The following is a 27492-nucleotide window of genomic DNA, read 5'->3' as shown; positions in this document are numbered from 1 at the left end:
ACAGATTTTCAAAGATTTGAGAGCCCTACCCCTATCTTTTTGTCTTTCCACTCTATCGTCTCCTGAAGATCAGAAATCTCCCTGATATAACTCGCCTGTTTCTGCTGCAGCTGTCGGATTTCCTGAAGAATAGCAACAGAGAGGAAGAGACAGATAAAGGGTTAAACAGGAAGGAATCCCAGTGTGGACCTGCAGAGAGTCGCCAGGAGCCAGAAAACACAGGGAGGCACTGGCAGCTTCTCGCTAATCCCGAGCTCATTCTCGAAGGCCAGCAGGGCTCTGGGTTCTACTCCCAGCGTCCCAAAGCGCAGGAAGAAATTCGTCTGGGGGAATTTCTTACTGAGAGGCACTAAAGTTCTGATCAAGCCCAAAAGGTAAATAACCCTGTATGTTTCCTATTGGCACTGCAACAAATTAGCACAAATTCAGTGGCTTCAAACCACACAAATGGCCCAGCCAGCGCGGCTCAGTGGTTAAGCACCGACCTATGAACCAGGAGGTTACGGTTCGATTCCCAGTCAGGGCACATGCCAGGGTTGCAGGTTCTATTCCCAGTAGGGGGCATGCAGGAGGCAGCCAATCAATGACGCTCTCTCATCATTGATGTATCTCTCTCTTTCTCCCTCTCTGAAAACAAAATATATTAACAGTGTATTCTAACAGCCGAAGCCGGTTTGGCTCAGTGGATGGAGCGTCGGCCTGCGGACTGAGAGGTCCCAGGTTCGATTCCGGTCAAGGGCATGTACCTGGGTTGCGGGCATATCCCCAGTGGGAGATGTGCAGGAGGCAGCTGATCGATGATTCTCTCTCATTGATGTTTCTAACTCTCTATCTCTCTCCCTTCCTCTCTGTAAAAAATCAATAAAATATATTAAAAAAAAAAAAAAAGAGTGTATTCTAACAGTGCTGCAGCTCAGAAGTCCAAAATGAGTCTTACAGGCGGAGGCCACGGGGTGGGCAGCCTGGGCTCTTTTCTGGAGGCTCCAGGAGAATCCATTTCCTCCCTTCTTTTAGCTTCTAGAGGCTCCCAATTCCGTGGCTCAGGGCCCCTCCTCACATCACCCCCTACTTCTGCCTTTGACCTTCCTGCCTCCCTTCTGTAAGGACCCTGTGACACACCAGAAAACCTGGGATAATCTCCCACCACAAGGTCCCCTCTGCCGTGGAAGGTGACATTTTCACAGGTCCCAGGATTAGGACACATTACTCTGTCTGCCCCACCTCCTCCCTCACACACACACAGGACCACCCAGGAATGGGAGGAACAGGACGCCATCAACGAGGCACGGAGAATGAGCCTAAGCCCTTGGTTTCCAGAAAACCCGTGGCTTTAGTAATAAGCCAACAAAATGCTCCTGAGTCACACAAGAAGAGCAGAATGGGGAGCAGCTACCCACCTCGAGCATCTCCTCTCTCTGCTGCAGGGCGGCTTTCACTTGGGCGAACTGAAACTGCAGCAGGCTGTGGGTGTGCTTCTCCCGCTCGAATTCCTGCGGACAAGGAGCAGGGCATCAGGTGGGGGAGCCACGGTTTCCCGTTGGTCGAGTTCACGCCCCCTCGACTTACCTCTGCCTCGGAACGCATGACCTGGGACCACGTCAGCACAGTGTCCAAGGCCTTTTGAACACCATGAACCCATTTCTCTGGACTTTCTAGAAGACACCCTGTGGTTTACTATAAAATTATTGCAGTTGATGGAACGGATAGCGTTTCCTGGCTCCTCTCTAGGAGGTAACGCCCTAGGAAGGGTCTCTGTGAAGGTGACTGCTGTTGTCCACGGAGCTGGCTGTGCTGAGGGCCCCAGTGAGGACCCAGCTTTGCAAAGGATTTATGCTAAAAGTATCCCTAACTTTGAAATATGACAGGGAATACCCTTTGGGTTAAAAAGGGGGCTAAATATGCCTACTTTGGTCAGCCTATCTTTTTAACAGAGGCTGACCAACTCTGCCCTCCAGGGACCAAACAGAAAAGGCGGGGGACAGCAGAAGAGCTTGGCCGCGCTCCCCTTCCCTTCCCCCCGCCTCGGACCCTCCCCTCTACAAGACTCACTCCAGAGACCTGGCAACATGGCTCTCCATTCTCTGTTTGATTCCCAGGAGGGCACATGCCTAGGTTGTGGGCTTGATCCCCAGTAGGGGGCGTGCAGGAGACAGCCAATTGATGTTTCTCTCCCTCTCCCATCCTCTCTCTCTAAAACCAATAAAAAAATAAAATAAACACACATACATGCATTGAAAAAGAAAAAAATTATTAAAAAGAAAACTCAGACTTTTATGGAACCTGGAAAACACCCCCCCCCCCCCGACACACAACCACACTGACACACCATATATGTACACACCATATACAAGTACATACATTTACGTATCTGTTCGACCATTCTCACTACACTGAAGCTTACTTTGCTTTTCTCCTCATACTGCCGCCTAGACTCCGCCAGCTGTTCCTCCAGCTCCAGCAGCGTGTCCTTCAGGGTATCGACCTGGTACATGTAGTTCATCTTCTCATTGTCCAGCTGGGCGTTGGAAACCATCGCCTTCTTATACTTCTCTTCCACTTCTGCTAGCGAGTCCTGCAGAAGCCAGGCCATATTGTTGAAATTATAGTAAGAAAACAAAACAAAAAAACCACAAAGTTTAGTCCGGCATTCTTAAAAACAAACAATTCAGCTCTAAATTTAGACTTTCTTAGAGCAAATGGATCAAAACAGGACACACACGGCAATTTCAAACGCACAGAAATGCCTCCCTTTCAATGTGATCAAATTCTCGGCACTCAGGAAGTTAGTTGTTAGCTGTGCCCAGGGATGAAGATGGTTTACACAGTCACAGGACCAGGGAGACGCCCGATGGAGAGGGTCTGGTCACAGGCAGTGAGTCCCAACCCCATGATGCAGCAGCTGCCTGGAGTGGGTCAGGCGGTTCAACAGGTTTCTGAAGTCATCGTTCAAGTGACGTGGCGAGAACTGGGGACCGCGCCAGCTTCTCTGAGAGAAGCAAACCCCTGCCTTGAGCTACCAGAGATCTTTGTCTGTACCCATGAACCAGGAAAGGATGAAGTGGAATTTCAGATTCTCAACCCACAGGAAAACTACACCAGGCACACAGGCCTCAGCGGGTGGGCCCTGGACAGACAGAGGCCATCCTGTGAGAGGACCGCCCAGGGAAGAGCACGCAGGGCCCTCACGTGGCTCCCGCCTCCGGAGGGCAGGCAACCGAGAGAGCACAGTGGCATTTAGCTCCCAAAACAGAGAGCAGGGGAAGGCGACTTCGGAGGCGAGAGCAGAGCGCCTGGCTATAAGCCACCTAAAGCTGAAGGAGGCTGGCGCTGCTTGGTCAGCTGTCAGGGGCCAGTGCTGGTCTCACCTGCGCTCGCAAACCAGGGCAAGGGTTTTGAGTGGGACCAGTGATTCCTGGGCTGCCTCACTGGCTCCCTTCTTGTGAGTTAAAGGCCAGGGTCTTAATTTTTCTTTTTTAAAAGAGGCGACAAATATGAAAGTGATTCGTTGTGTGATTTGTCACCTCTGCTCTGATGCCCCTGCGATACTGGGGGGTCCTTTCTGGGGAGCTCGGGGAAGTGACAGGTTTACCTTCTATTGCGAGATCGTGGTCTGCCATGGCTGCCTAACAAAGACAGGACACAGGCCCTGACTGTTCCAGGAATGACAACTAAATGTCCCGGTTGGAACAACAGAGTGATTCCACGCCCTAATACGCAAATAAACCCAACACGAGGCGCTTTCAGACACTGCTCCAATCAGTACAGCGTTACAACATGCAAATGACTCGGGCATTTCTAAGCATGGCCACAGGGACTGTGTTACTGCAGACGTCAGATATGTGGCGAGGCAGATGAAGTAAGGCGGTGTGTGTACGTAACCGCTGTGGAAAGCGAAGAAAACAAAAAACCCCTCCTCGCCTGTCTGCTTGCTCCTGGTTTCAGCCGGGGAGGAGGGCTGCGTGAGGACAAGACGTGAATCAGGAAACGTGTTAGTAGCTTTTTCTTGGTTCAAAAGCTTCACAAAGACACGCAGCGTGCACACACCATGTAGCTCTCCCCATTTGGAATCTGGGGCGTCAGTAGGGTTAGCATGCGCTTTGAACGTCTCCTTTAGGATGTTTTTAGGTTAAGCTAGGTTAATGTCATGAGCCCACACTCCATCCACTGGTACCTTCATCTGTTTCAGTCCCTGCATATATTTGCCTTCCACATCCTGAATCTGGTCCTTTAACTCACTGAGCTCCTGGGGGGATGGCAAGAAAGGCAAGTGATGTCAAGGGAGAGGTGGACAAGACCACAAAGACAGAGGCAAGAGCTTCCTGCTTCTGGGCGGCCTCCTCTAACAGTCTGAGCAGTGACTTCCTTCTTCTCCCACCCCTCCCCAATATGTTTGCATTGATTTTAGAGAGTGAGGAAGGGAGAGGAATAGAGAGACAGGAACATTGACGAGAGAGAGACATCAATTGGGGCAGAGACAAATCCGGATCGCAGCAAACAGCAAATACGGCATCAGTGGAGCACAGGAATGAACAGAGCTGCAGGTGGCCCGGGGTGGCCCAGGGCACATGTTAGGAAGAACAGTAAAATGATACTCGTATGAAGCACAGGCCTCGCCAGGCACCTTCGAGGGACCTGTTCCACCCCGCTGAGACTTAAATCTCTCCTCTGGCCTCCCTGGCAAACGGGCCCCCAGCGGTTCAGAAAGCCCCCGTGGCAGCTGGTTCTCTTTTATGCAGTTTAATTATTAGAAAGCGCTTCCATAGATGAAGCCAAATCTGAAGCTCGGAGCTCCTCCTCTGCTCTCGGAGGACACACCTGCCCTCTGGTGGGCTCCTTCCAGATGCAGGTACTTTAACAACAGCACTGCATTCCCGTTTCACATCCAGTGTTGAGGATGGTACAGAGAACAGTGTCCACATCCCAGCGGAAGAAGAAAAAGCCACTCAAACCGCGTGGTGACGTCTCCTGAAGGTGTGTGACACAGAAGGAACGGGCAGAGGCGTGCAGAGGGCAGGCAGAGTGGCCCAGCACCTCTGTGCAGCGTGGTGAGTGCTGGCACAGGTGTGCCTCAGAGCTGAGGGGGAGCAGAGGCCTGGGTGCAGATGGGCCCTGCTGGGGTGGGGCAGGCAGGGACGGCCGCCTGGGGCGACCAGGTCTGCGCTGGGTCTTGGTGTTACGAGAACACCTGTTTATGGAGGCAGAGGAGACAGGACCGAGAAAAAACATCTGGCACTTTAGGAATTAAGCCTTTTTTCCCCTTGGAGACACATTTGAATAAAGGGTCATTAGTAGAGCTTTACCTTGATCTCCCTAATGGATGCCTCGGTGTCGATGGAGATGGAGGTGTCCCCGCTCCCCCTCCGGGAGGAGGTGCCACCCAGCGAGGCCAGTGTGGCTGCAGACAGGCCGGGCAGGTTACGAGACCCCTAGAGCATGGCAAGAATCAGACACGATTTTAGACAAAACCCAAATTCCCTGCACGGGACCTTCACTGGAATTCAGTCTCCCACTTGGAACACCTTCCGTGGGCTTGCGGAAGCCAGTACAGACAGCTGCACACTGAGGGGCCCACGGTGCCGGGAACTGGCATTCACCCTACCATCCGTCACTGTTCCGAGGGTTTAACGCATAAACTGGAAGTGACCCCCGGGGACTCCTCCCCCAAGGCTGTGACGCTGGCTGGTGGCCCACACACTGTCCTGTTCACTCACTGGTGAAGACCTTTATTAAAGGTCAAGCAACATATTTTCTTGTTAGTTTTACCCATACATTTTGGGACCCACTAGGTTCATTAATGACATAACATAAAGGCTTATAGAAATTCCTCACCTTCTCAGTGAAATCTTTTTCTGGTCTCTCTTCAACCTGGAGAGGAAAATGCACAAATATTAAACATAGGCTTTAAATGGATAATCGAGATGGAGGGTAAGATGATGATAAGATAACACAATAGTTCCCTTTGTAGTTTAAAAACCACTTTGCCCATGAGACCCTCTGATATGCCTATGCCAGGCGACACAGACACTGCCCACAGCGGCTCAGAGAGCCAGGCTTCTCAACTGTTACGGTTTCCACCGGAACGTCATGACGCCGAAACCACACAGCGATCGCAGGAAGGCCCACGGTGAGGAGCTTGCTCAGGAACTCGGTTGAGCCCGTTTACTTTCCGATTCCTGCAGCTCGGTGTGCAGGTCTGTGTCCGCACAGGAGGGGACCGCACGCCCCACACCTGTCTACCCTCTGCAGCCACTGTGACTAGACAGCGAGAACACGGGGGTCCTGGGGCTGGAAGGTGCAACCACGGAGTGTTCATTTCCACTCGCACTGAGCGTGGCCTCTGAAGCAAGAGAAAGCAGCGAGCCAGCTGTAGCCGTTTCTTCTTCTCACGGGTGACTGGGTCAGTGTGAACCTTCTGGTTCAAACATCTGGAGGTGAGTGCCAGATGTGGGAGGCTGGTTGGGGGGCGTGGGAGAGGGGGGGCTGAAGGTACAGGAGACTTTGCCAGGTGAGAAGTGGGGCCCCAAGCATTTGCCTTTTCTCAATTTGCTGTTTGCATGTGGTTCCGAGGCCCGTCTTCTCCCTTCGGCAGGTAGGCGTCCCGGTGGGACGGGACGAGAGCAGCCACGCGGCTGCATGAACAGCGACCCGGCCACCCTTCGCCTCAAGAGGTCTTAGGGAAGGGGCCACGCTGACAATGGCACTACTTCTTTCTCTGCTCAGTGTCCAACAAAAGAAATGTTTCTTTTCCTTTTTCCCTTTTTTGGGATCCTTGCCATAGAGGGATCCTCTCCATAGCCCACTGGAAGGTCACAGAGGATGAGGAAACCCTGTGCTCAGCCGTCTCCAAACTCCCCGGGGAAAGCCGCCACTCATCATGCTTTCCCCGTCGTGTCTCCAATCTGCCTCCGGAAGCTCAGAGCTTCTTCCATTCGAGGCCTGGGATCCACTGCTACGAACTGGTGAGGGCAGAGCACGCCTGAGCCAGTCAGCCTCACCAGTGACTGGGGACCCTCGGACCTCTGCATGTGTGCCCCACAGCCGGCCCAGACTCTGGGCTGAGACCTCCCCACGGAGCTGCGGCCCAGGCCATGCGGAGCGGCTCGTGAACACAGGAACTGTGACAGTGACGCTGTCCGTGGGGCAGCATTCGGGCGCAGGTGCTAAACACTGGTCAGGATGTCAAGGCAGTGACGCCCTGAAAACATGGCCACTTCCCGTCCTGTGTGCGCCCTGGGCCCACGCTGGGGAGCAGGCTCTCACTAGCCTGTCCCCCACCAAGAAGGCTCACCACCTGCCACGTTCTCTCCTCCAAACCTGCACCTCAACTTGCGCTCTGAGAAGAGGATGCCTGAATGGACCAGTAAAATGACACAGCAAAGCGTGACAGCTAATCACCAACCAAGGGGGTGAATGAAACCTGACAACATGCTCGGTCTTTCTGAAAGGAGGCAATTCCAAACCAGTTCTCAGCTCAGAATGGCCAAGCTCGACAGACCCAAGTTCACCCCGGGATCTGGCTCCCAGAGCACCTGTTGTCACCTGCCCGCCCGCGCCTTGGCCTCCAGGAGGAACTCTGCTCTCCTCTCAGTCTCCTTAGTTTCGGAAGAGCAGGAGGGGAAACAAGAGCAGGGACCATGTCCCTCGGGCCGGCCTCACGCCCTGGGTGGGGCTTCAGATCCTGGGGCTCCCTGTGCCAGAGCACTCTCCTGTGCCCACAGCCGGCTGTCCTCCAGAGACCAGGGCAAAACGGTGTCTCATGGGAGCTTTCCAGAACTCTCGCCCACAGGCGCCCTTTTCACTCAACTTGGCAGTTACATCCCATTATGGAGCTCTGACGTTCCAGCCGCGTGCCACACCACTTGTACGTGTAAGAGTGCACATTTAGAACTGTTATGTTTTCAGATGTGCGTGCCACCTCGGCCTGACTAGATGTTCTGGGAATCAAGGTGGCCTCGATCGAGAGGGTTCTACATCACCACCCTGCACCCCAGTTCTGAGCTGTGATGACTACCTTCAGGGGTAGGTCTTCTCTCCACTTGGGAATAACATTACTGAAAATTTCAAAAGACTGATGAATTTCAGGGGAAAGGCGGGGGTGGGTGTGTGGGTGGGCAGTGATTAATTGGGGAACTTATACGCATACATGGACAGAGATAATAGAGTGGTGAAGGCCTGGGAGGGGCGGCGGCAGGGTGGAGGGGGTCAATGGGAAAAACAAAGGGGACATCTGTAATACTTTCAACAATAAAAACATTTCAAATAACCAAGGAGAAGCTAACTGTCAAGCACCTGGTTTGCTGGAAATCAATTCATTAAACCAGCTGGGCCCAAGGCCTTCAATCCCCCAAATAAGCTAATTTGCAGAACAAACAATAATGAGATGAAAATAAAAAGAGTAACTTAACTCTTAGTGGAAGAAGGAGGCCCCATTTAATAGACCGTCAAGCTATCTGGAGAAGCCCGCTGCTGCTTAGCTTCGTGGTTAAGTGGTAGCTTTTCTGACTGGTCATCAGCAATAGATAAAGACTGTGTAGCTAAGTGAAGCCCCAGAAATCCTACGTTCACCTACAAAGGTATCTGTCCCTATAAAAGGACTCCACATTTTATTTTTTTAGTATTTCTTGCGAGAAAGATAAGAAAGAACAGACACAGAGCACAAGTATTGGTCACATGGGGACTTTAGGCCAGCTTTGCTCTGCGTCATTTCGCCTGTACCCAAAACACAAATATTGTGTTTGTAATTCGCAAAAGATCAAATGATGAAGAAAAAAACCCCTAAAATCATAGTTTTCTCTTTAATTTTAAAACAAGTTTAAAATAGTTTTAAAAAAGCCTTTGCTCTGCAATAGGTAATGGACTCAGAATGTGAACACTGATGTTTTTAATAGAGACCACGTAGAAAAATGACGCTCTCAAGGAAAGTTATAGCCAATCTATGCCTAACTGTTGCTGCAAATCTCTATTCTACATATTAGAGTACATGTGTTCTGTCTGCTTTCTGAGTGACAAGGGGCGGGTGGTGTTTGCCCGCCTTCCTGAGACCCAAGTACCTGGAGCCCCCGGGAAATGGACAGAGCAGCATGAAGCTGTTGCAGTGCCCGGGGATCCCACTAGATGGCAGTGCGCCAAGCTGTCAGGCAGCTGCACCCACTTTAATAAAGCAGTCCCTTCCTTTTTCCCCAAACAACGTAACCCAGATGGTGTGTTTAATTTTGACACAAAGCTCAGCAGTTTATCTCTGGAAATAATATACAAGGAGTCAAAACAGAGAAACAGCGTGGTGGCTGCTGCCCAGGGGGATGAACGGAACCCGACAACATGATGTGGACGTGAGCAGTGAGACCAGGGACAGGCCCGGCCACACCAGCATGGACGTCTCATTCGTGGAAGGGCGACAGCGGCCACATATCTTGCAGCCGATTGCATTCATGACTTTCATTTCCTGAGCGATACTAAACACTGTAGGTCAGTGTGGCCACCTCATAGTAACAGGTTTAGGAATGACGTACAGGATTTCAGCCATAGTTGGGTGCGCACAAAAACAGCTGTTACAAATCTACTGGAAAGAGTCACTTCTAAAAATACTTCTGTGAAATTTTAAATTATGGCAACTCTTCCTTTGAAAAACAAATGCTGAAAGCAGTACATTAAATATTTAACTCCAGCCTTCTAACATCCTATAAATGAGTTTACTATGCAGACTCACTTAACCACAGCGTCTGGTGAGGTGTAAAATTTCAGGGTCTCCATACACCATCTGGCCTGCCTACCTCCCTAGACACAGAGTACAGTCTGTGGGCACAGAGAGACCCCAGCACAGGCACAGGGGCCAGGCACAAAGGATTTTTCCTCACGGTGTCCCCAGCCCGCCCCCCTCCCCCAACCAGCCCAGCCAGCACCCCGACCCTGAATGGGAAACGGGGTCACAGAAACAATGTCACTGCACAGTCCCTCTCAACTGGTCGCCCGGCCGTGAGTTTTGGAACTGGCGGAAGGGGCCAGTGCAGTCTGAAGTCTCCTCAACTAGACCCTCAGTTAAAAGGAGAGATTTAGAACGGTGAGGGCCCTCCACCCATTGTGCTTCGTTCCCTGATGGCACCTGCAGAAAAAGCTGCGACCCTACCCACAGCTCCCAAGGGTGGGGACCTCACTGGGCCTCAGTTGCAGGGACACCCAGCTCTGGTCACCAGACCCCGGGGACACCAGGCACATTTCACGCTCCCCTCTGCTTATGGGCATCCACTAAACCCGTGATATGGGAGTAAATTTGTCACAATTTAGAAGCTTCTGACAAAGACATCTGTATCTGATTTCAGTCTCTTCAGTCTGACTAGGTTGAGCCTGTTATTCTGTGGCGTCATCACGATGCCTGAATAAACCTGAACGTCAGATAACCACAGGTTTTACAATGCCGTGTGCTCAGGGGCCAGGGCCCTTTGCAAGTGGAGCCACAGACTTCGCTGGTCAACTGTGCTCCTTCTTTCCAAAAGGAGGATGGGCTTGCCATTAACTTCCATGCAGAATGTTTCTTCCGAGGGGCTGGAAGGTTTCACGTCGGTGAGTTGATGTGTGAAAACCTAGGGAAGAGCCGAGCTGGGAGGAGGCTCGCGCTGGGGGCCGGCAGGTGTGCTGGCCTCAGTCGGCAGGAATTTGAGTTCGAAAATAGTGCCCTTTGGTCATTCTGCAACATCCGTAAGCAGCAGCTTTGCCAGATTTTAAAAACGGAAGTTACATGATCTTGAACAGCTGAGTATCTCGCTCTTCCTGCCCGATGGGTGCTGGCGAGTGATGAGCACCTGGCCTGGAGGGGTGTCCTTACCGCCCGGCCGAGGGCGTTCAGGACGCGGCTTCTCCTGGTCCCCTCACGCCTGGTCTCCAGGATGGGTGGGAGGCTCCAGTGGCGGTGAGGGTGGGCGGGCAGGTGACACGGGCACAGAGGTGGTGCCTGCAGCCCACGCTGGGGACATCTTCTGTTCTAACACCCACCGCCTTGACCCATCTGCTGTTTTCTCACCCCCGCTGGGTAATGGTGGAGAGGGACATTTCTCCACTACCAGGAACACACCAGTGCAAGCCCAGAGGTGACTGGCACGGAGGCAGGACCCAGGGAGGGAGCACCAGGGCCGCCCACCCACCCCATTCAGCAATATGAGCCCAGTCTCCAGGGGTCCCTTTGCCTGCTTCCCCAGAAGCAGCTGACATCTGCATTTGGTAGGGACCCTCGTGACTTTAAAAGACTGCATCTAATTTAAAGAACATACAAGCCACCAGTGCTCGTGGCCACGTGTGCCACGGAGAGCTCAGCTCCAGGCCTCTTCTCGGACTGCCAGGAGCACGGCCTAACTGAGTTCAGAACCACACTCGAGCGTCTCCATGATGGAGGAGTGGAGAAAACGGACCCACGCTGCCCAGCTTTCTTTCTGTGTCCAGGGTTTACTGTGGCCCCACTCCTGCTCACTGAGCACCGCTCCCCTGGTCACGGCCAGCCTCCCCCATCCCCAGGAGTCCCCGGGCAAAACCACCCTGTAAATCCCTTATTGTTCAAAGAACGTGTAGCAGCCACATACAAAGCATCCGATGAGGTGAAAGTGCCTAATGTTCCAAAGACTCAGGAAAACGCGTAATGATGACACTCCAAGGATGGGGACTAGATGGTAGGGCCCCTTATTTTCCGAAGCAAAACACAGGTCATTCCATGCCGAGTGACCAACAGGAGTGCATCCTGTGGTTTCGCACACACTGAAGAGGTTGAGACCCCGAGGGTGGCGGGGTGGTGGGGACCGAGCACAGCTAGGGATGCCGTGGACTGTCAGGCCCACACCGCGTGGAAAAACCGCCCGGGTCGAACAAGTAACATGTCAAACAGAATGTTAAGTCAATCCTTTCAGTTTTCAAATCATAAAAAACAACACACTGATGCACATGACTACACTCCCCCCACTGTTCAAAGCTCCCTCTTCCCAGTAAGATCCACCTCCCAGCCCCGCTGTTTAAACAGCCCTCACCCGGTCCTTTAGAAACTCTGCAATGCAGTTCCGGGATCACCAAATAGTAATACTCCAAACTGGGTAGTGCCCCGCCCCGCCCCCCGCACTTGTGTTTGTACTTAGACATAACAGATTAAGGAGAGGCCTTGCTACCTTCTCCTGCGTCCAGGCTTGTGGAGGCGGACAGAGGGCAGACAGGTGAGGAGGGAGAGAGGCAGCAGACAGAGGCACACTCACCACTGGGCTGGCCCGCGCCGAGCTGGCTCTGGAGGAGGCGCGGGAGCTGGAGTTGAGGTGGCCGCTGTGCTCCGAGGGCTGTGTGCACAGCCCGGTGGGCCGCAGGCAGGCAGAGAGAAAGGGACAGGTTAGCAGAGATGCATGGAGGATAGAGGCCCCATTTAGGGCTGTTAGCTGAGAGGCAGCCCCGTGCAATGCAGACGAGAGGTGAGCATGGAGCAGGCTTCCCACTGAGCGAAACCATTCGTCATCACGTCAGAAGAACACAGAACGCTTGGTTAGTAAGGAGGAAGTGACACAAAGCCCCTGTGGACGTGGCTGGAGTCGCGCCTGGTGGGTGCAGAGGGCCGCCTCACTGCTGTGGAAAGGACGTCTGAGAACGTGAGCCGCCTCCTGGCCCCGCACGGAGCGCGGAGAGCAGACATGGCCCGGGGCTGGGCAAGGGGAATGCTGGCTTCTCTACCTTCTTCCCAAGTGGAGGCATAGGAAGAGTTCAGGTTCAGACAAAAGACAGGCATTGATCTGCCTGTCCCCTACCTAAACCCTCTCCCGGGAAAGGAAAACGCCAGCAGCTTATCCGGAGGCCACACCCTCTCAACTTCGATTTGTGGTCACGTCTGTCCTCATCCTAGATACGTTTCATGTTTCCTTGCTGCTGTTGTTTTCAAATTCTTACTTTCCTCTCGAGCACGGCAGGGTGGGATCACGGGCGTCCAGCAGGCTTGGCCCGGCCAGAGGAGCAGCCCTGCGGGGGGCGCTTCCCGACACAGACACAGGGCACCCACCGGGACACCCGCAGGCGTTACCCCACGCACATTACAGGGGCCAGAGCGCTGGGGTGCTCGCCATCGTCATCTTAAACGCCAGCTCTTCATGGGCTGTTTTCCCAGCAGATGTGATTCCCTGAGGGTGAGGACGGCATTGATCTCATTCTGAGTCCCAGGGACCAGGTAAGGCCTGGCACACAGTGTGCACTCAGAAAATACTTGTTGAATGAAAAATTTCATTTGGTCACACACACACACACTCACAGGCAAGACGGTGCCTCAGGTGCACTGACAATGGTATGTAAGAGCCATGGCCATACGGGACATGCGAGACATGTACAGCATCACTAGCCTCCTCTTGTAGCTTTACTGTGCAAAATAAAAGAAAACACCTAACTGCACCGTAAGGCAGAAGACGTCGCCTTTGGGTTTGCAGATATGAGAGAGGAGACTTCCTCCGGCAGACAAGTCCTGCCAGTTCCTGTCACCCGCATCCTGGTTCAGGGTGCAGAGAGAAGGCAGAGTGTTCTGAGCTTACTGCCAGCCCAAGCCGCCCCAACTCCTAGGCAGAAACTGTCGCTATGGTCTGCGTGCCGCCCGGAGCTGCCTTTGTTTGGGAGTTAGTGTGATGTACAAGGGGCTGAGGGAAGTTGGAAAGATCTGAGTTCCGGTCCAGGCTCCATCTGCTGGTGGCCATGAGACTTTGGAAAAGTGACTCAGCCTGTCATCTGTGACGGGAAGTGAGGACCGGGACCACACCAGGCACCGAGGGCTAAGGGAGGACGCACAGTGGGCGTTTCCCCGCCTGCCTCTCACTCTTCTGCTAGGAAGACCGCCCACGGTTCCTGATCGCTGCCCGGCGTGTCAAACAACCGAGAGCCACTTCACACGCAGCCATGCGTCCTTCCACACCACGCACAGGGCTTAGTAATGGCAAGGGAGGCGTAAAGCAGCAAGGTTTTCAAGCAAAACAGCTCTACTTTCCAGAACTAGTCATTCAATCTCATGCTAATGAAGTCACTTAGCTGTAAACACGTCTTGTGTTGGAGGCTAAAGTCTTGGGAGAATGGAGGTGAGAGGGGTCCTCCTAAGAGCAGTGATGGCGAACCTTTTGAGTTCGGTGTGTCAGCATTTTGAAAAACCCTAACTTAACTCTGGTGCCGTGCCACATATAGAAATTTTTGATATTTGCAACCAGAGGAAGTCTCCTCTCTCATATCTGCAAACAAAGATGTATATTTTTGATATTTATTTTATATATTTAAATGCCATTTAACAAAGAAAAATCGACCAAAAAAAAAAGAGTTCGCGTGTCACCTCTGACATGCGTGTCATAGGTTCACCATCACTGTCCTAGAGCAAGGCTGTCCCGGGCAGGCTGGGGGCAGCCTGGGCTCTGAGGTCGCTCTCGGGGTTCTGGAGAGGGTGGACCCCGAGCTTGCTCACAAGATGTGTGTATTTATCAGTGGCCACAGCTACTCTCTGGGCAGAGAGCTGGGGGAGCCCTGCCAAGCCCCACCTTGAAAGGGGCCCCCTGTCCACGTGGAGAGGGACCGTGAGGCTGGTGAGATGGGGTGGGAGGTGGGAGCTCTTGAACCTTCCTCCCACTCAGCCAGCTGGTTTGCTGCTGAGAACAGAGCTGACGCCCCAAGATCTCTCCCGAGAAGTTTGACCCCAGGGTTCAACTTATTCAATTGAAGAAACAAACGCGTGCTGAGCTCCTCGCGCGTGGGAGGGCACTGTTCAGCCGGGAAACAATTTCTTCTTCTTCTCTAATTTGTCTGCATGGTGGGATACCAGGGACACGCGGCCCTATTTTAGGGACGAGAAGGCCTTTCATTTCCTTCACTCCAGGAAAGCCGCTCCCGCGGGGCGAGTCCTACCGGAGGCTGGACATACAGGAGCTACTGCCTCTGAGGGCCAAGGTCAGCTACTCCAGAAAAGTCCAGCCACAGAGGCGGCATTTAAAGAGAATCTATGGCACACGTCCCACCAGACACCAGAAGTTCTACTTGGGCCACAGGAAACGTAGCTCTTGGGGAAGTCTCGTTCTCTTAAAGAATGAGTATGCTGTCTCTTCTGATAAAAGAAAGTCATTTAGTGGCACTTATCCATCACATATGACCTAAAGCTGTTTCACCCATGAGCTTTATGAACTTCGTAATGGCCTACACAAATACCTAAGAACTGGGAAAAGCAGCTCCACAACATGAAAAATGTTATGCAACATAAAATGATAAATGCCTAATTAGATGTCAACGAAAACTAATGCGATGTGAGTTAATTATTAGATATAATATTCATAAAAATCACATTCTAAAGAAAACGGTAGATGTTACTGGTTACTTTGTAAGAATCTCTGAATATTCATGATGATTGGAGAAATAGAAAAAATCATAAAATCGGATTATGTAACTAATTTATGAAGTAGCCAATCATTTTGGAAAGCAAAATTAAAAAAACACTTTCAAGTATTTCTTAGGAAACCATTCTATTGCCCGTGGGGCGCGGTGCATTTTTATGGGACTTGTGGGTATTTCTTAGGAAGCCATTTTATTGCACGTGAGGTGTGGTGCATTTTTATGGGATTTTGTGGGGGTGCCCTGGGATGCAGAACTGCTGACCATGGGGAGGGCTGGTTAGGGCTGATGCTCCGTTCCCACTGGTCTGTGGGAGGGGCTCATTAGCTTCCTCGCTTCCCTGGACTGACTGTTCATTTCTCTATTTGCTCACCTCCATCACCCACTCATTCACTCACCCAGTTTTTTCATTCAACAAGTATTTCATGTACAACTACCACACCTTTACTGAAATACCATTTCCAAGCCTTTGTAGTGGGGGGAAGGCAAAATAAAATGAGGAAATGGCATCCGTGTAATGTTCTGAGTCTTTGAATGTGTTCATCGTTCTTGATGATCCAGAGGTGGAAATAACCGGTGGCCTGTCTGAGTCTCCTCTTCTTCCTCCTAAGACCAACCCCTTCACTACTTACGTACTGTCTGCCTGTGGCAGGGAAAGAGCTGATGAAGCTCAGCCCGGGTCAGTCTCCTCCCTGTGACTGCAATGAGTGAGGACACGGAACTAATGCCCACAGGCTTCGTGATTCCCATTATCCATGCCACTTCGTCCATGGGAAATTGGGACAAGACAGTCCTTCCTCCCTGTGACCTAGGCCAGTTATCCCTGGGGCTGGAACGCTGCTGGGCGAGCCCCCCGGGTCATGCAGCAGACGGGAGGAAGCTCTGGGAGCACAGACAGCGCCTTACAGCATAGGAACCAGAGGCGCTTCCCCGCCGAGGCCCACCGAGACTGCCGTCCCCGAACACAGACGCCTGTGGAAAACAGACTGTCAGGACAGGGTGGCTTCCTCTCTCCCGGCACCCAGAAAACTCCACAACACAAGCCGAGGCAGACCGGCACATGCCGGGGGCGCATCCTCAAAGACACGGAGAGGGAAGGCATGCAGGGAGGGCTCAAAGCTACCGTCCCAGGGCGAGTGCTGGGGAGCAGGGCAGGCATGTGCAAAATCCAAGGGAGAGACGTTTAGCTGCTGCTGACACCAGTAGGTTCTTTCAACCTATGACTCTGAAAAAGACGCCTCGCTGAGTGAAAACCTGTAAGCCCAGATTTAGCTGAGCAGATCATTCAAATATCCTGACTTTCGTCACGGCATCCTTGTACCCGGCGTTTAGAAAACGACTCTAATATGAAGTGGCTTTGGAACAAAATAGGACATTAATTGCAGTTTGATTTTTATAATTATTTAAAATGTGTGAACTAGAAAACAGAATATCTGATTAACATGAAAATCCCATGTAATGAAACACCGAGGGTAACAGGAGTTTATAATACCGTGACTGGCCATGTCAGCCTTTGCCCAGCTCAAAGGGCCTCCCATTTCCTGTTTCCCCTGACACAGCTGGTTTGCTCAGCCAGTGACGTGTCTAATTCACAAGTGTGCAATCTGGTGGAGATTCAGAAAGTTATTAACCACTCAGCATAGCCACTTTGAATATTTAAGTTTCCCACTCACATAAGTACCTTGTATTTAAAACTGGAAATTTCCAAGGTAATACAGCACACAACGGATTAATACCTGTTAATGTTACACCAAAGCAATAAAAAACCGCCTTTCTTTCTGCCAATGAATTGAGTAAATGTTGCCTTGCTCCATTCCTGCCCAGCAAGGCTAGACAAACACTGCCTTCCTGGGGACGGAAGCCGGGTGACAGTTACTGTCAGCTGTAGGGAGAATAAAACCCAGATCTGGCCAAAGGTGACAGACACCATGCAGGTGTGAGCACCATGTCACCGGCAGGTCATCCCAGCAGGGCTGCTGACAGATGCAGGTGTGCAGGGTGGGGCGTACACGCGCAGTGGGGGCACGACAGGGAGGACAGAGGGGCCTGAAGGGGGGCGAGCACACGCACCCGGGAACTCCCCGCTGGCCGGGCAGCGCTGTACAGACAGGAGGGCTGGAGGATGGAAGTAAGTGGCAGGTTTTAAAAGTCTTGACAAAAAGGGCAACACATCCCAAGCCAGGTAATCAGATACTTTCGGTTAGCATGGCAGCCAAAGTGTTGTGCAATAGTTAGAAGAAGTCGATGTTTTCAGTGTATTTGATAGATACAAACGCAAGTTTACAGGAAAGAGAAATGCAAGATGATTGTTAACTTTAAAACACTATACTTCCCCAGCATCTTTGAAATATGACTATTTTCTTGTCATTTCTTTCCAGGTATTCCTGGAAGAAGGTGTGAGGGGATGAGGCAGAATGGTGACAAGGGAAACAACACCCACAAGAGCAACCAAACCCGCAGTCAAACCCCAGGTTAAGAAAGCACGGAGGAGTGTTAATCCACACACGTCCACGCAGGGAGAGGGAGCGGCAGTGCACTTATTTCTAGCAGAGGGTGTCGGGAGCAGCCTTCACGACACACAAGGAGCTGTCGGCCTGCAGCTGCTGGCCAGCCAGAGCCCTGCAGGGTGTGCTGGGACGTGAAGGCTGGTGTGGCCGCAGACTGAGCCCCAGAATAGCATCGTGACTCATTTCCAGGCACAGGCCATGGAAAGCCCGCAGCACAGGGCCACCGGGCCAGTCCTGGAATGTGCATGACCAGGGATGAGTCACCCAGCGACGCGGGGGACAGGACAATACAAGGAGAGGACAATTCAGCCTCCATGACTGGGTCCCTACTTGGAGCTCCGACAGGGCCTCCTGGTGTGAGAGCCACAGGGCCTCCCTACAGCTCACAGGCCCAGCACCCGCTGGCCTGCAGGCGGGCCCGTGCAAACAGGAAGCCAGGGGAGCGTGAGCCAAAGAAACAGGGCTGTCCCCCCTCCTCAGAGACGGAGGAGGCCGATCATGCCCCAAAGCCTTCCAAATTGCTTCCTGGACACACCAACCAGAGAAAAATATTTTTTAAGAAAACAAATGAAACCCCAAATGGGGAACAATTGCTGGAAGAGGAGGAGGGACCCAAGAGACCAATTTGGGGGCCCTGAGCTTTTGAAAAGACCCATTCGCTAGAGCCTCCTTCTTCCTAAATCCCCCTTTTCTATATAAGGTCTGAAGTTATGTGCGATAATGCTTTCAACAGTTGAGAAAAGTCTTAGCAAGTCAGTGAATGGAAACCACTGCTGGGCTCTGCTCCTGGGAGTTCATGTGGGAGAGGGTGAGTGTCCACACATTCACTCAGCCGTGGATGACACACAGGGAAGGAGGAGGAGGAAGCAGGGACGTGAGAAGGGGAGACAGACCCGGCTTCCACTCTGGGCGAACAGGACTTGGGGCGCAAGGCCACCGCGGGGAAGGCCGAGGTCAGAGCAGGACGGCCCCTGAAATCAGAGAACACAGCGAAGGGGACGAGGCTGCGGCTTTGTTTCATCTCCAAGGCACACCGCATTGTACATTCACACAAAACCACTTTTACAGCCAAATTGGTAACGGGCATGCACTGCTGGGGGCGGGAGACAGAGGGATGATCAGAAGGAAATAAAGACGGTCCCGTTAACTGACGAACTACAGTGGGGACCACACCAGGTCTTCCGAATCTGCACACAGGCAAACCAGATTTCACTATTTTTCATCGGCAGCAAGACCACGGGGGCGTTGAACGTCTTTGTAATTGGAGTTCTGATTTTTAAAGTTTGGTGGGAAAAAGCTCAAAACCAAGAATTTGTGGAGATATCAACCTTTATTTTCTGTAGCGGAACATTTCATTGGAAATGGTCTTTGGCGTGGCCTCCTGGGTATTCGCACAAAGCAGGCACCCACCACTCACAGCAGACACGGCGAAGTCAGCGCTGTAATTCTGAGACCAAGGGTCTAGACCAGTGGTTCTCAACCTTCCTAATGCCGCGACCCTTTAATACAGTTCCTCATGTTGTGGTGACCCCCAATTTCATTGTTACAAATTGAACATAATTAAAACATAGTGATTAATCACAAAAACAATATGTAATTATATATGTGTTTTCCGATGGTCTTAGGCAACAACCCCTGTGAAAGGGTCGTTCGACCCCCAAAGGGGTCGCAACCCACAGGTTGAGAACCACTGGTCTAGAGAATATTGCTGGGGGATATTACTCTATAAATTAACAATTTCCCCAAATAAAATGTTTTACCCAAACGAAAGGACCCTGGGAGAGGAAGTTCTTTGCCCCGTTTCTGTGCTCCAACCAGACAAGAACAGGGCCGCCCCTGAATGTGGAGTGGTTCCATTCAGGTAGCTGGGTGGCACCTTAAGATGCCCGCCACCCCTTCAAGGCCCGTAACTTGTGCCTGCCCCCCTACGCCTTGAATAAGAGGTACCAAAATGACCTGAGCAGGCAAGCGGAATGCTGGGCTAGACAGGAAGAAACTGAACTGCCTAATATTTGGCACAAATGGTGAGACTTGTTCCAGGGGCTGAAAGCACAGGGGCCCACGTCGCCATGCGGGAGAAAGTGCCTCCGGACACTGCACGGTCCAGTGCGGGGTTTGCTCCGACGTGAACAGCGGGAGATGTTCCTTAGAGAAGTCTCCAGTGCTACCTACTGCACTGATAGCTTCCTGCTATTAGATTTAAGTAAAATTCAAAAGCCCAGCAACGGGCGGGGAGATGCTGAGGGCGGGCGAGTGGCGGGTGGCGGGCAGCGTGATGGTGGGACACATACGATGAGCCTTATGCTTCCAAATGGCCAGCTCTCTCTGTGACTTCACCCCGGGGATGTGGTTCTTCTCTTATATGAATGTGAGTGAGTCAGACACATGCTGAGCTGTGGCGAATAATTCACTGGGCACTGGGTCTCTACCACCATCTTCTATTGGAGAGCAAGCATCTCCGCTTGGAGAGTGAGCAGGAAGTTTTCTGAGGGACAAAGTGCTCTTTGTAATAGCAACAATTCCCCGGAGTTAAGAAAATGCACATAATACCCACAAAACTCTTAAAGTGTTAAACCCCATCAATAGTTTAACACTCAATAAGGTGTTAAAACCCACCCATATTTTTCTGCTTACAGCTCACTCAAAACTCTTGGGGGAAGAAAGGTATAGAGGCCCGGAGTGAGGCTGGAGTGTTGATTACTAACAGGGGCTGGGAGGCAGCAGTGGGCGTTTGGAAAGTGAGAGAGCAAGTGATGGGGCTGCCAGCAATGTCCCGGCCCCCCACCCCCGCACCAGAGGCAAAAGCAGGAAGCAGGAGGGGACCAGGCATGACAGAGGCGAGGAGACAGACTCCTGTGGCTCTACCTGGTTACTTTCCGCTTATTCTCTCTTTCCCCCCTCTGTTTACACCTGAAGGTGAGCACACTTCTTAGTTATGACACTTCCTGGCAAAATGAGTTTCTCCCCATCACCCGCTGCACAGGGGTATCGGGCAGGTGGGCCTGTCTTCTGTTCAGGACGTGAACGCTAACATTTGTGATCCTCCTTCCTACACGAGCTCCGTGTTTGCTGTGAACACGAACCTGACTTAGGACAAGCAAGCCTCACCTCCCAGGGCCCTTAAACTATTGAGGACTATTTGCCTATCAAAACGGATGCACATCCGTGGGAAGGCACTCTGCTGTGTAGACTTGTGGATTTGGATTTGATTTTCTTGCCACCAAGTTTGCATGCACCCTAACACTAATTCTGTTTCCGGGGACTTTCGAGGAGAGACGTTCAAGCTTTCTTATTTTTTGTTTTCTTCTGATTAATTCTAACTACCAAACAGCCACATAAATACTTCCTTCCATTGTACCCAGCTGACCAGCACAATTCATCTGAATTAAACATATCATACTAATTACTGCTCAACAACCGACTTTACAATCCACCCAAATGAAAATCTGTAAAGAAGATGTTAAAATAGAAAAGAGCGGAATTCACACACACGAGGTTGCATGCTACAGAACCTGTCGTTTCTGGAGAGAGGATGTGAAAGATTTAAATGGAAACGAACCAACTTCTCCTCTCTGGACGAGGACACAGTAGAGGATCTGCCGTCACCGCTGTAGGTGGAGTTCTGGGCACCAAAGAAGACATTGTAAGTGATGCACAGTTCCTTACCTTCATCCCCAAAGCCCGCCTGTCCCGGTCAAAGGCAAACACAGAGCACACAACCACACCACATCAGCCCTCCATCAGAGGGAGGACAGAGACCTGCTGCCCTGCCGCAGAAATTCTTGGACACTAGCAGTGGTTCTCAACCTTCCTAATGCCGCGACCCTTTAATATAGTTCCTCATGTTGTGGTGACCCCCAACCATAAAATCATTTTCGTTGCTACTTCATAACTGTAATGTTGCTACTGTTATGAATCGTAATGTAAATATCTGATATGCAGGATGGTCTTAGGCGACCCCTGTGAAAGGGTCGTTAGACTGCCAAAGGGGTCGCGACCCACAGATTGAGAACCGCTGCACTAGAGGCTCTGAGCTATCGTTCACGTTCCAGTGTTGACGTCTCCGTGATGCCCTGCAGTGTAACTATTATGGTTTTTCACAATTTCCCACCTCTAGTATTATTTGTAATTCCTTACTAAATCTTATGATGGGCCATCTGTCACCTGCTATCTAAACTTACAGTATTACATACCTTCTTAGCTACCTAAAACTCCATGGATGCAAATTCTGCAATCTTCCTTCAGGCCAGCGCCCTGAGGGCTCCCGCTCAGCTGGAGAGAGCCACCCCTTCCATCTGTGAACCACTATCCACAGAAAGCAACTGGCCTACAGCTGTCATTGTGGTTTTACGGGATATACACTCTAAAAACTCCTGAAACCAACCCAGAATTTAGATGGGGAGGTGACTGTAAATGCTACAAATGCAGACATGAGGTGGGGATCAAAACCATCAAGCGGTCCCCCTATGGAGACTGAGTTCCCTGTAGAATGTTCCCAAACTCCTACCTTCAGCCTGGTCATTTACTCCTTCCCACACTGATATTCCCCACATCTAAAAGCTTCCAAACCCACCCAGCCTTTCTCTAAGCCAGGGGTCCTCAAACTTTTTAAACAGGGGGCCAGTTCACTGTCCCTCAGACCGTTGGAGGGCCGGACTATAGTTTAAAAAAAAACTATGAACAAATTCCTATGCACACTGCACATATCCTATTTTGAAGTAAAAAAACCAAAACGGGAATAAATACAATATTTGTATTTGCATGTGGCCCGCGGGCCGTAGTTTGAGGACCCCTGCTCTAAGCTCACCCTCAGTGTGTGTGTGTGTGTGTGTGTGTGTGTGTGTGGGGGGGTGGGGGGGGGGAGGTGTTCTGCCCCGGATCTGCCCAGCCACGCTGCTTGCTGCAGTAGATGTAGGTTATTGGTTCTTCAATCATCATACTTCTTGATTACTTATTAAATCAGTTTTATATCCAATTTTACTCTGCGGTGCACAGTTTTACAATCAAGTTCTTTTGTATTTCTAGAGGCATTACTTAAATCTTAATAACGCATAAAGCAGACTTTTATTCCAACAACATAAAAACCAGGGATTAAAACATTTGGCTGTATTTGTAGAACACGGAGCCTGATGTCCCCTTGTCCTGTCACAAAACGTGGCAACCACATGTGGGATGTTCTAGAGAAGAAGGTGGTATTGGCCTGAAGTTAGACTAAAGAGCTTCTACAGCAATTTCCAACTCTCAACGATAAGACTTCGTGATCAATGAAGGTGAACCAATACATTGAGGGTAAAAAGCTGCAAACTAGTCAATACAGCCCCGACGGGCAGACTGGGGCCCTCAGAGACCCTGTGGCTCTTGTCCTGAGGGCCAGCTGGGCACAGGCTAGAGGACACGATGGTGGGCCACGTGCTCTGTCCCAGAATGGACCGAAACGTAAAGAAACACGTAACAGGCTGGAGGAAGGCCACAGGAGGTCTGTGCAAAGAGCACATAAGTAGGAAGGCAGCCTGTAAGCGAGAGGATGCTTTTCTTAGCCTGGAAGGAGAAAAGTGGACAAGAGACAGAGTATATGCAATCCCTAACAGGCAGGAGGGGAAACCTGATCAGCCGTTTCAGAAAGCTAAGGTGGGGCTGGGTGACCCCTTTGAAACCTGACCACAGAACTTAAGTCTACTTATGACATAGCTTAATATAATTAAGATAAATTTAAAGGAATGCTATGTTCCACAACTAGTAAAAGAAAGTGAAGCAAACATTAATTACAGGAAGAGTTTACATAGTATAATGTACGACAGATCTGCAGCAGGTCATGAAACAATTAAAAATGTAGGCAATTTAGCCTTTTGAAATCCACAGAGACCTCCCTGATAAATGCCCAGGTGTCCCCGGCTCCTCTCCCGCACTCCTGCTTGGTCATCAACCCTTCCACCCCCTCCCCCGCCCCAGGATGACTCCCTTCTGCTTCCAACCCTGCACCGTGAGCATTCCACCGCTGGTATCCAGGAAAACACAGGCTCTGCCCGTCTTTAAAATTACAACTAGAAACGTGGAAGGGTGGAAATGTCAAATTTCAGTATATTTGAAAGCTGAACATACATAATATACACATACAGGGCCATAAAATAATGAAAGAGCTAATATTTAGTTCTAGACCTTTTAAACCCAGGGATTCTTATCAATATGAATCTCTTACGCTACCACTTAGAATGTCAGAAGACTAACATTCTGAGAATGTTTCCTAGTTGAAAAACATTAGCTTTCATTCTGTCATGTGCTGGGGGGGGGGGGGGGGGAGAGAACCAGTGTAACACAGAAACAAAAGCAGCTAGATTGAGCAATATTTTTTAAAAGCTTCGCTGCAACCTGTTTGAATTCTGTGCCATGCAAATGTACTGTACTAACCCTGCCCGATCTTCTGCTCAGGGGCTGTGATCCGTACAACTCTCCATCGTAACCATTTGTCTGTTTCAATGAAGAAAAGAAGAAAGTGACATCAGCACACAAATGAAGGCAGATTATAGACAGATACAGATCAGCAAGGAAGAACCAACCAGGTATAAGGGGAGCCGGTGAATGAGAGCCCAGGGCAGCCTCCGCCTCCCATCTGCTCCTCTGCACCCCAGGAAAGTCCACTCAGTGCCACTTGTAACTACAGGGCATCTGAGCCTTAAGGCAAAATCCCTCCTATGGAAGAAGCCCATGGGCCTGGGCGCAGTAGCTTTGGGCAGTTTCTTCTCGTTCCCAGTTTGATGGCTGTGCTGCGGAAATCCCAGCACACAAGAAACCTGCCTGCCAGGCAAGGGGGGGGGGGGGGGGTCATGTTTCGGCCCGAGCCAGTCAGTGTTCAGTTCTGGGTACGGGGTTAGTCCCTGATAATCGTGGCCCATTATGACGTTTTATTCAGAACATTCAGATACAGCTTCTATTCAATCTACAATGAAATGTAGAAGTTTGTCATGGAAAAATAGCAGGATACATCCTCTATCCTCTACATTCGTTTTTCATGCATCCAGTCTTCCTATTCCCCCCACTCCAAAAATAAAATCTGAGGACATATTTCATAATTTGTCCTCCAGGAAAATGAGATGATCAAGTTCATTATTGCCCGCCACTTCTCTTCTCTGCTCCCAGTTCAAGTTCCCCTGACCCAACGCGCTGGGCTGTCTAAGCTGCGCTCATTCATCTACGAGGACGTGTCTGCTGATTAACAGCTGTCAAGTGACAAAGACATACCAGCTCTTGTGACAGAGAAAGGAGGGCCAGGGCACAGAGCAGGCAAGAAAGGCGGGAGATACCAGGGGTCAGGGACACAAGTCCAAATTCCAAACAGAAGCTCTGTCATGTGACCTTAAGTTATTGAATCCCGGACGCCCTCTCCCTGGGTTGCGGAGTTGTGCAGAGTAACGTATACTTTCCGAGGCCACCGTGAGGATCAGATCTGATTAAAATGGGAGGGGAGGCGTTTGCCCATATTTTGCAGCCACGACATTAATGCAGAATAAGTAAACGAATTTCCGGACAGATTATAAATCCAGATTCACGAAACCTTGACTATCAAATTATGTATTTACTTCTGATACGACTAAAAAAAACCCCAACAACAGACCAACTTGAAGTTTCTAGATCAGAGTTTGTAGAAATCCCTCAGCATTCAATTTGAAAACTCTGGGGGAAATATTAAAATTTCTGAAATAAGTTTAACAGAAAAAATATTTAGAGATGGGCAGGAATTTTACTCAGTCTCATTTCTTCTCTCAACTAACAAAGAGTATGTGATCCGGAAACCCGTGTCAGAGACTTGAATATTTCAGACCTCAGGCGCATTCTCCTGCTATCTGTTTAAAAGCTAGTTTCTGGAAAAAATGTAACCATGAAGGCTAACATGGAGCCACTTTGGGTAACCTTTACTGTACTATCATGAGTGAGGAATAAAAACGGTTCACATATAAACACGGCATCTCCGCCGCTGCTGAGGAAGCACGGGCTGCTGTAGGCAAGTCTTCCTTTTGGTCTCATTCTCTAAGGCCAGCAGCACGGAGCAAGGGTGGGTGGGGGCCGGGCAGTGGTCCTCTCTCACCCATCACCCTTTTTCTTTTGGCCTTTCATGACCACTCAGGGAACTCTTACTTTGAGGGCTTTGGGGAACATTCACCCTTTTCTGGTGGAAGAGAATTCTGTCATGGGGGATATAGTCCTAGGACAGATTCCCAAATCTATGGGCTCTTAACCACACCTCTATAGTGACAGGCACTTGGACCTTCTGAGAGACACCAGCTATGCTCCTCCAGATGGTTTTGTGTGTTGTATGTTGATGAGTGGGGCTGCTTTATGTGCTGTGGTAGGGTCAAGAGAGCTGAAAATCAGAATAAGAAGTCCACAGACAGAACTTCCTTAAGTCAGACCTCTGATGTGCAACCAGCCTGTTCTACGGAATCGTTTCCCGCACTCTGGGCTGTGCAGGCCACCTGCACTGCGGTCACCTGGGCTGCCTCTGAGGACCGTGGGCCCCGGCCCAGGAAATCAGAACCCAGGGGCCCGGGAACATGCATTTGGATGAGCTCCCCGGGGTGAGTCTTACATGCAGAGACATGGGGACACACTGCTATCAGAGAGGGCACTGGGCATGCACAGGTTAGCATTTTCTAAAAGAGGAGAAGACACAAAAATTAATGCTTCACCAGAACCCATTGCTCTAACTCGTGACTTGTGATTAGTCAGGAAGTGCACAACCACCGCTCAGTGCTCGAAAAGCACCCGCGAACTTCCACCCGCGAACGTCACACTTGCCCACGCGACTCAACTGTCAGCTTTTCTGATGAACAATGTGAGATTATTATTCTATCGAGGCAAAAGATGGCTCGCCTTCAAGGAAGGGCATGAGAGATGGGGAACAAAAAAAGAAAGGCAAAATCAAAACTCCCGCGTGCACTTCCCGATGCCCGGAACTTGATTGTAAAAAGGAGTGAAAAGGAAAATGAGAGTGAGCGCCAGAGGTGTTCCTGACTGTCACCAACACATACACGCTTCCGCACCACTGGGCCGGGCCCCAAAAGGAATTCATTTTCAGTTGGAAAAAGGCTAAAAATCTAGAAACGTGTCACCAATACATTTAATAACTTAAAGAATAGAAAGGTGGCGAGAATGGTCGTGTCACAGAAAAGCTCTCGACGCCAGTGTCACTGTGGAAGGTGGCCCAGGAGACGCTGGGAAGAGCGCTTTTTCAGTCTAATGAGGTGCTTCTCACCTCCCACTGTCCACAGCAGGCCCCAGTGGCTGGACCTCGAGGCTGGGCTGGACCGAGCATCTCCTTGACAACCCACCCCCGGAGTTCTCCTGCCCTTACGTGCAGACAGCAGCCCCACTAGGAGGCTCCAGGGATCCAGGGTGCGAGGTGGGTGGATGGCATTATCAACTGAAAAATAAAAATACCTATTTTTAAACACAGATATTTGCTAAATAATTTGGAAATGCAATAGAATGAATAAAGCACAAATGCTTCTAAAAAAGTTCCCAAAGGGAAGGGTGTGCGACCCGCTCTCAGGACCGTAGTACTGAGCCACGTTCATGCCCAGCGCACTTTCTGGTGAGATGGGATTTTCTTCCGTGTGGTTCACGCTTATGGGCTTCGGAA

At 50.8% G+C, this 27492-nt stretch overlaps 1 protein-coding gene across 49 annotated transcripts in view; it reads right to left on the bottom strand.

The window, feature by feature from the left end:
• Positions 1 to 27492, bottom strand: part of LRRFIP1 (LRR binding FLII interacting protein 1) — a 114853-nt gene that overhangs the window by 18444 nt on the left and 68917 nt on the right. For 15 of the 49 annotated variants that reach the window (XR_004969271.1, XR_004969269.1, XR_004969270.1 and 12 more), the window contains 12 exons: positions 24264 to 24323; positions 21418 to 21480; positions 18752 to 18829; positions 17422 to 17466; positions 16258 to 16323; positions 12225 to 12302; positions 5830 to 5865; positions 5301 to 5426; positions 4172 to 4243; positions 2402 to 2572; positions 1398 to 1490; positions 30 to 122 (listed from right to left, as the gene is read on the bottom strand). Coding sequence is in view for 46 of the 49 variants with exons in the window: in XM_036319205.1 (XP_036175098.1) it covers positions 30 to 122; positions 1398 to 1490; positions 2402 to 2572; positions 4172 to 4243; positions 5301 to 5426; positions 5830 to 5865; positions 12225 to 12302; positions 16258 to 16323; positions 17422 to 17466; positions 18752 to 18829; positions 21418 to 21480; positions 24264 to 24323 (981 nt within the window). In the remaining 3 variants the exon portion in view is untranslated. The remainder of the gene's footprint in view (positions 1 to 29; positions 123 to 1397; positions 1491 to 2401; positions 2573 to 4171; positions 4244 to 5300; positions 5427 to 5829; positions 5866 to 12224; positions 12303 to 16257; positions 16324 to 17421; positions 17467 to 18751; positions 18830 to 21417; positions 21481 to 24263; positions 24324 to 27492) is intronic. The other 34 variants (XM_036319189.1, XM_036319190.1, XM_036319192.1 and 31 more) reach the window with 17 other exon arrangements.

This window comes from Myotis myotis, unplaced genomic scaffold, assembly GCF_014108235.1.
Source record: "Myotis myotis isolate mMyoMyo1 unplaced genomic scaffold, mMyoMyo1.p scaffold_m19_p_8, whole genome shotgun sequence".
Taxonomy (NCBI): domain Eukaryota; kingdom Metazoa; phylum Chordata; class Mammalia; order Chiroptera; family Vespertilionidae; genus Myotis; species Myotis myotis.
The sequence above is the reverse complement of the archived record's forward strand: the minus strand, read 5'-3'. Positions and strand labels throughout refer to the sequence as shown.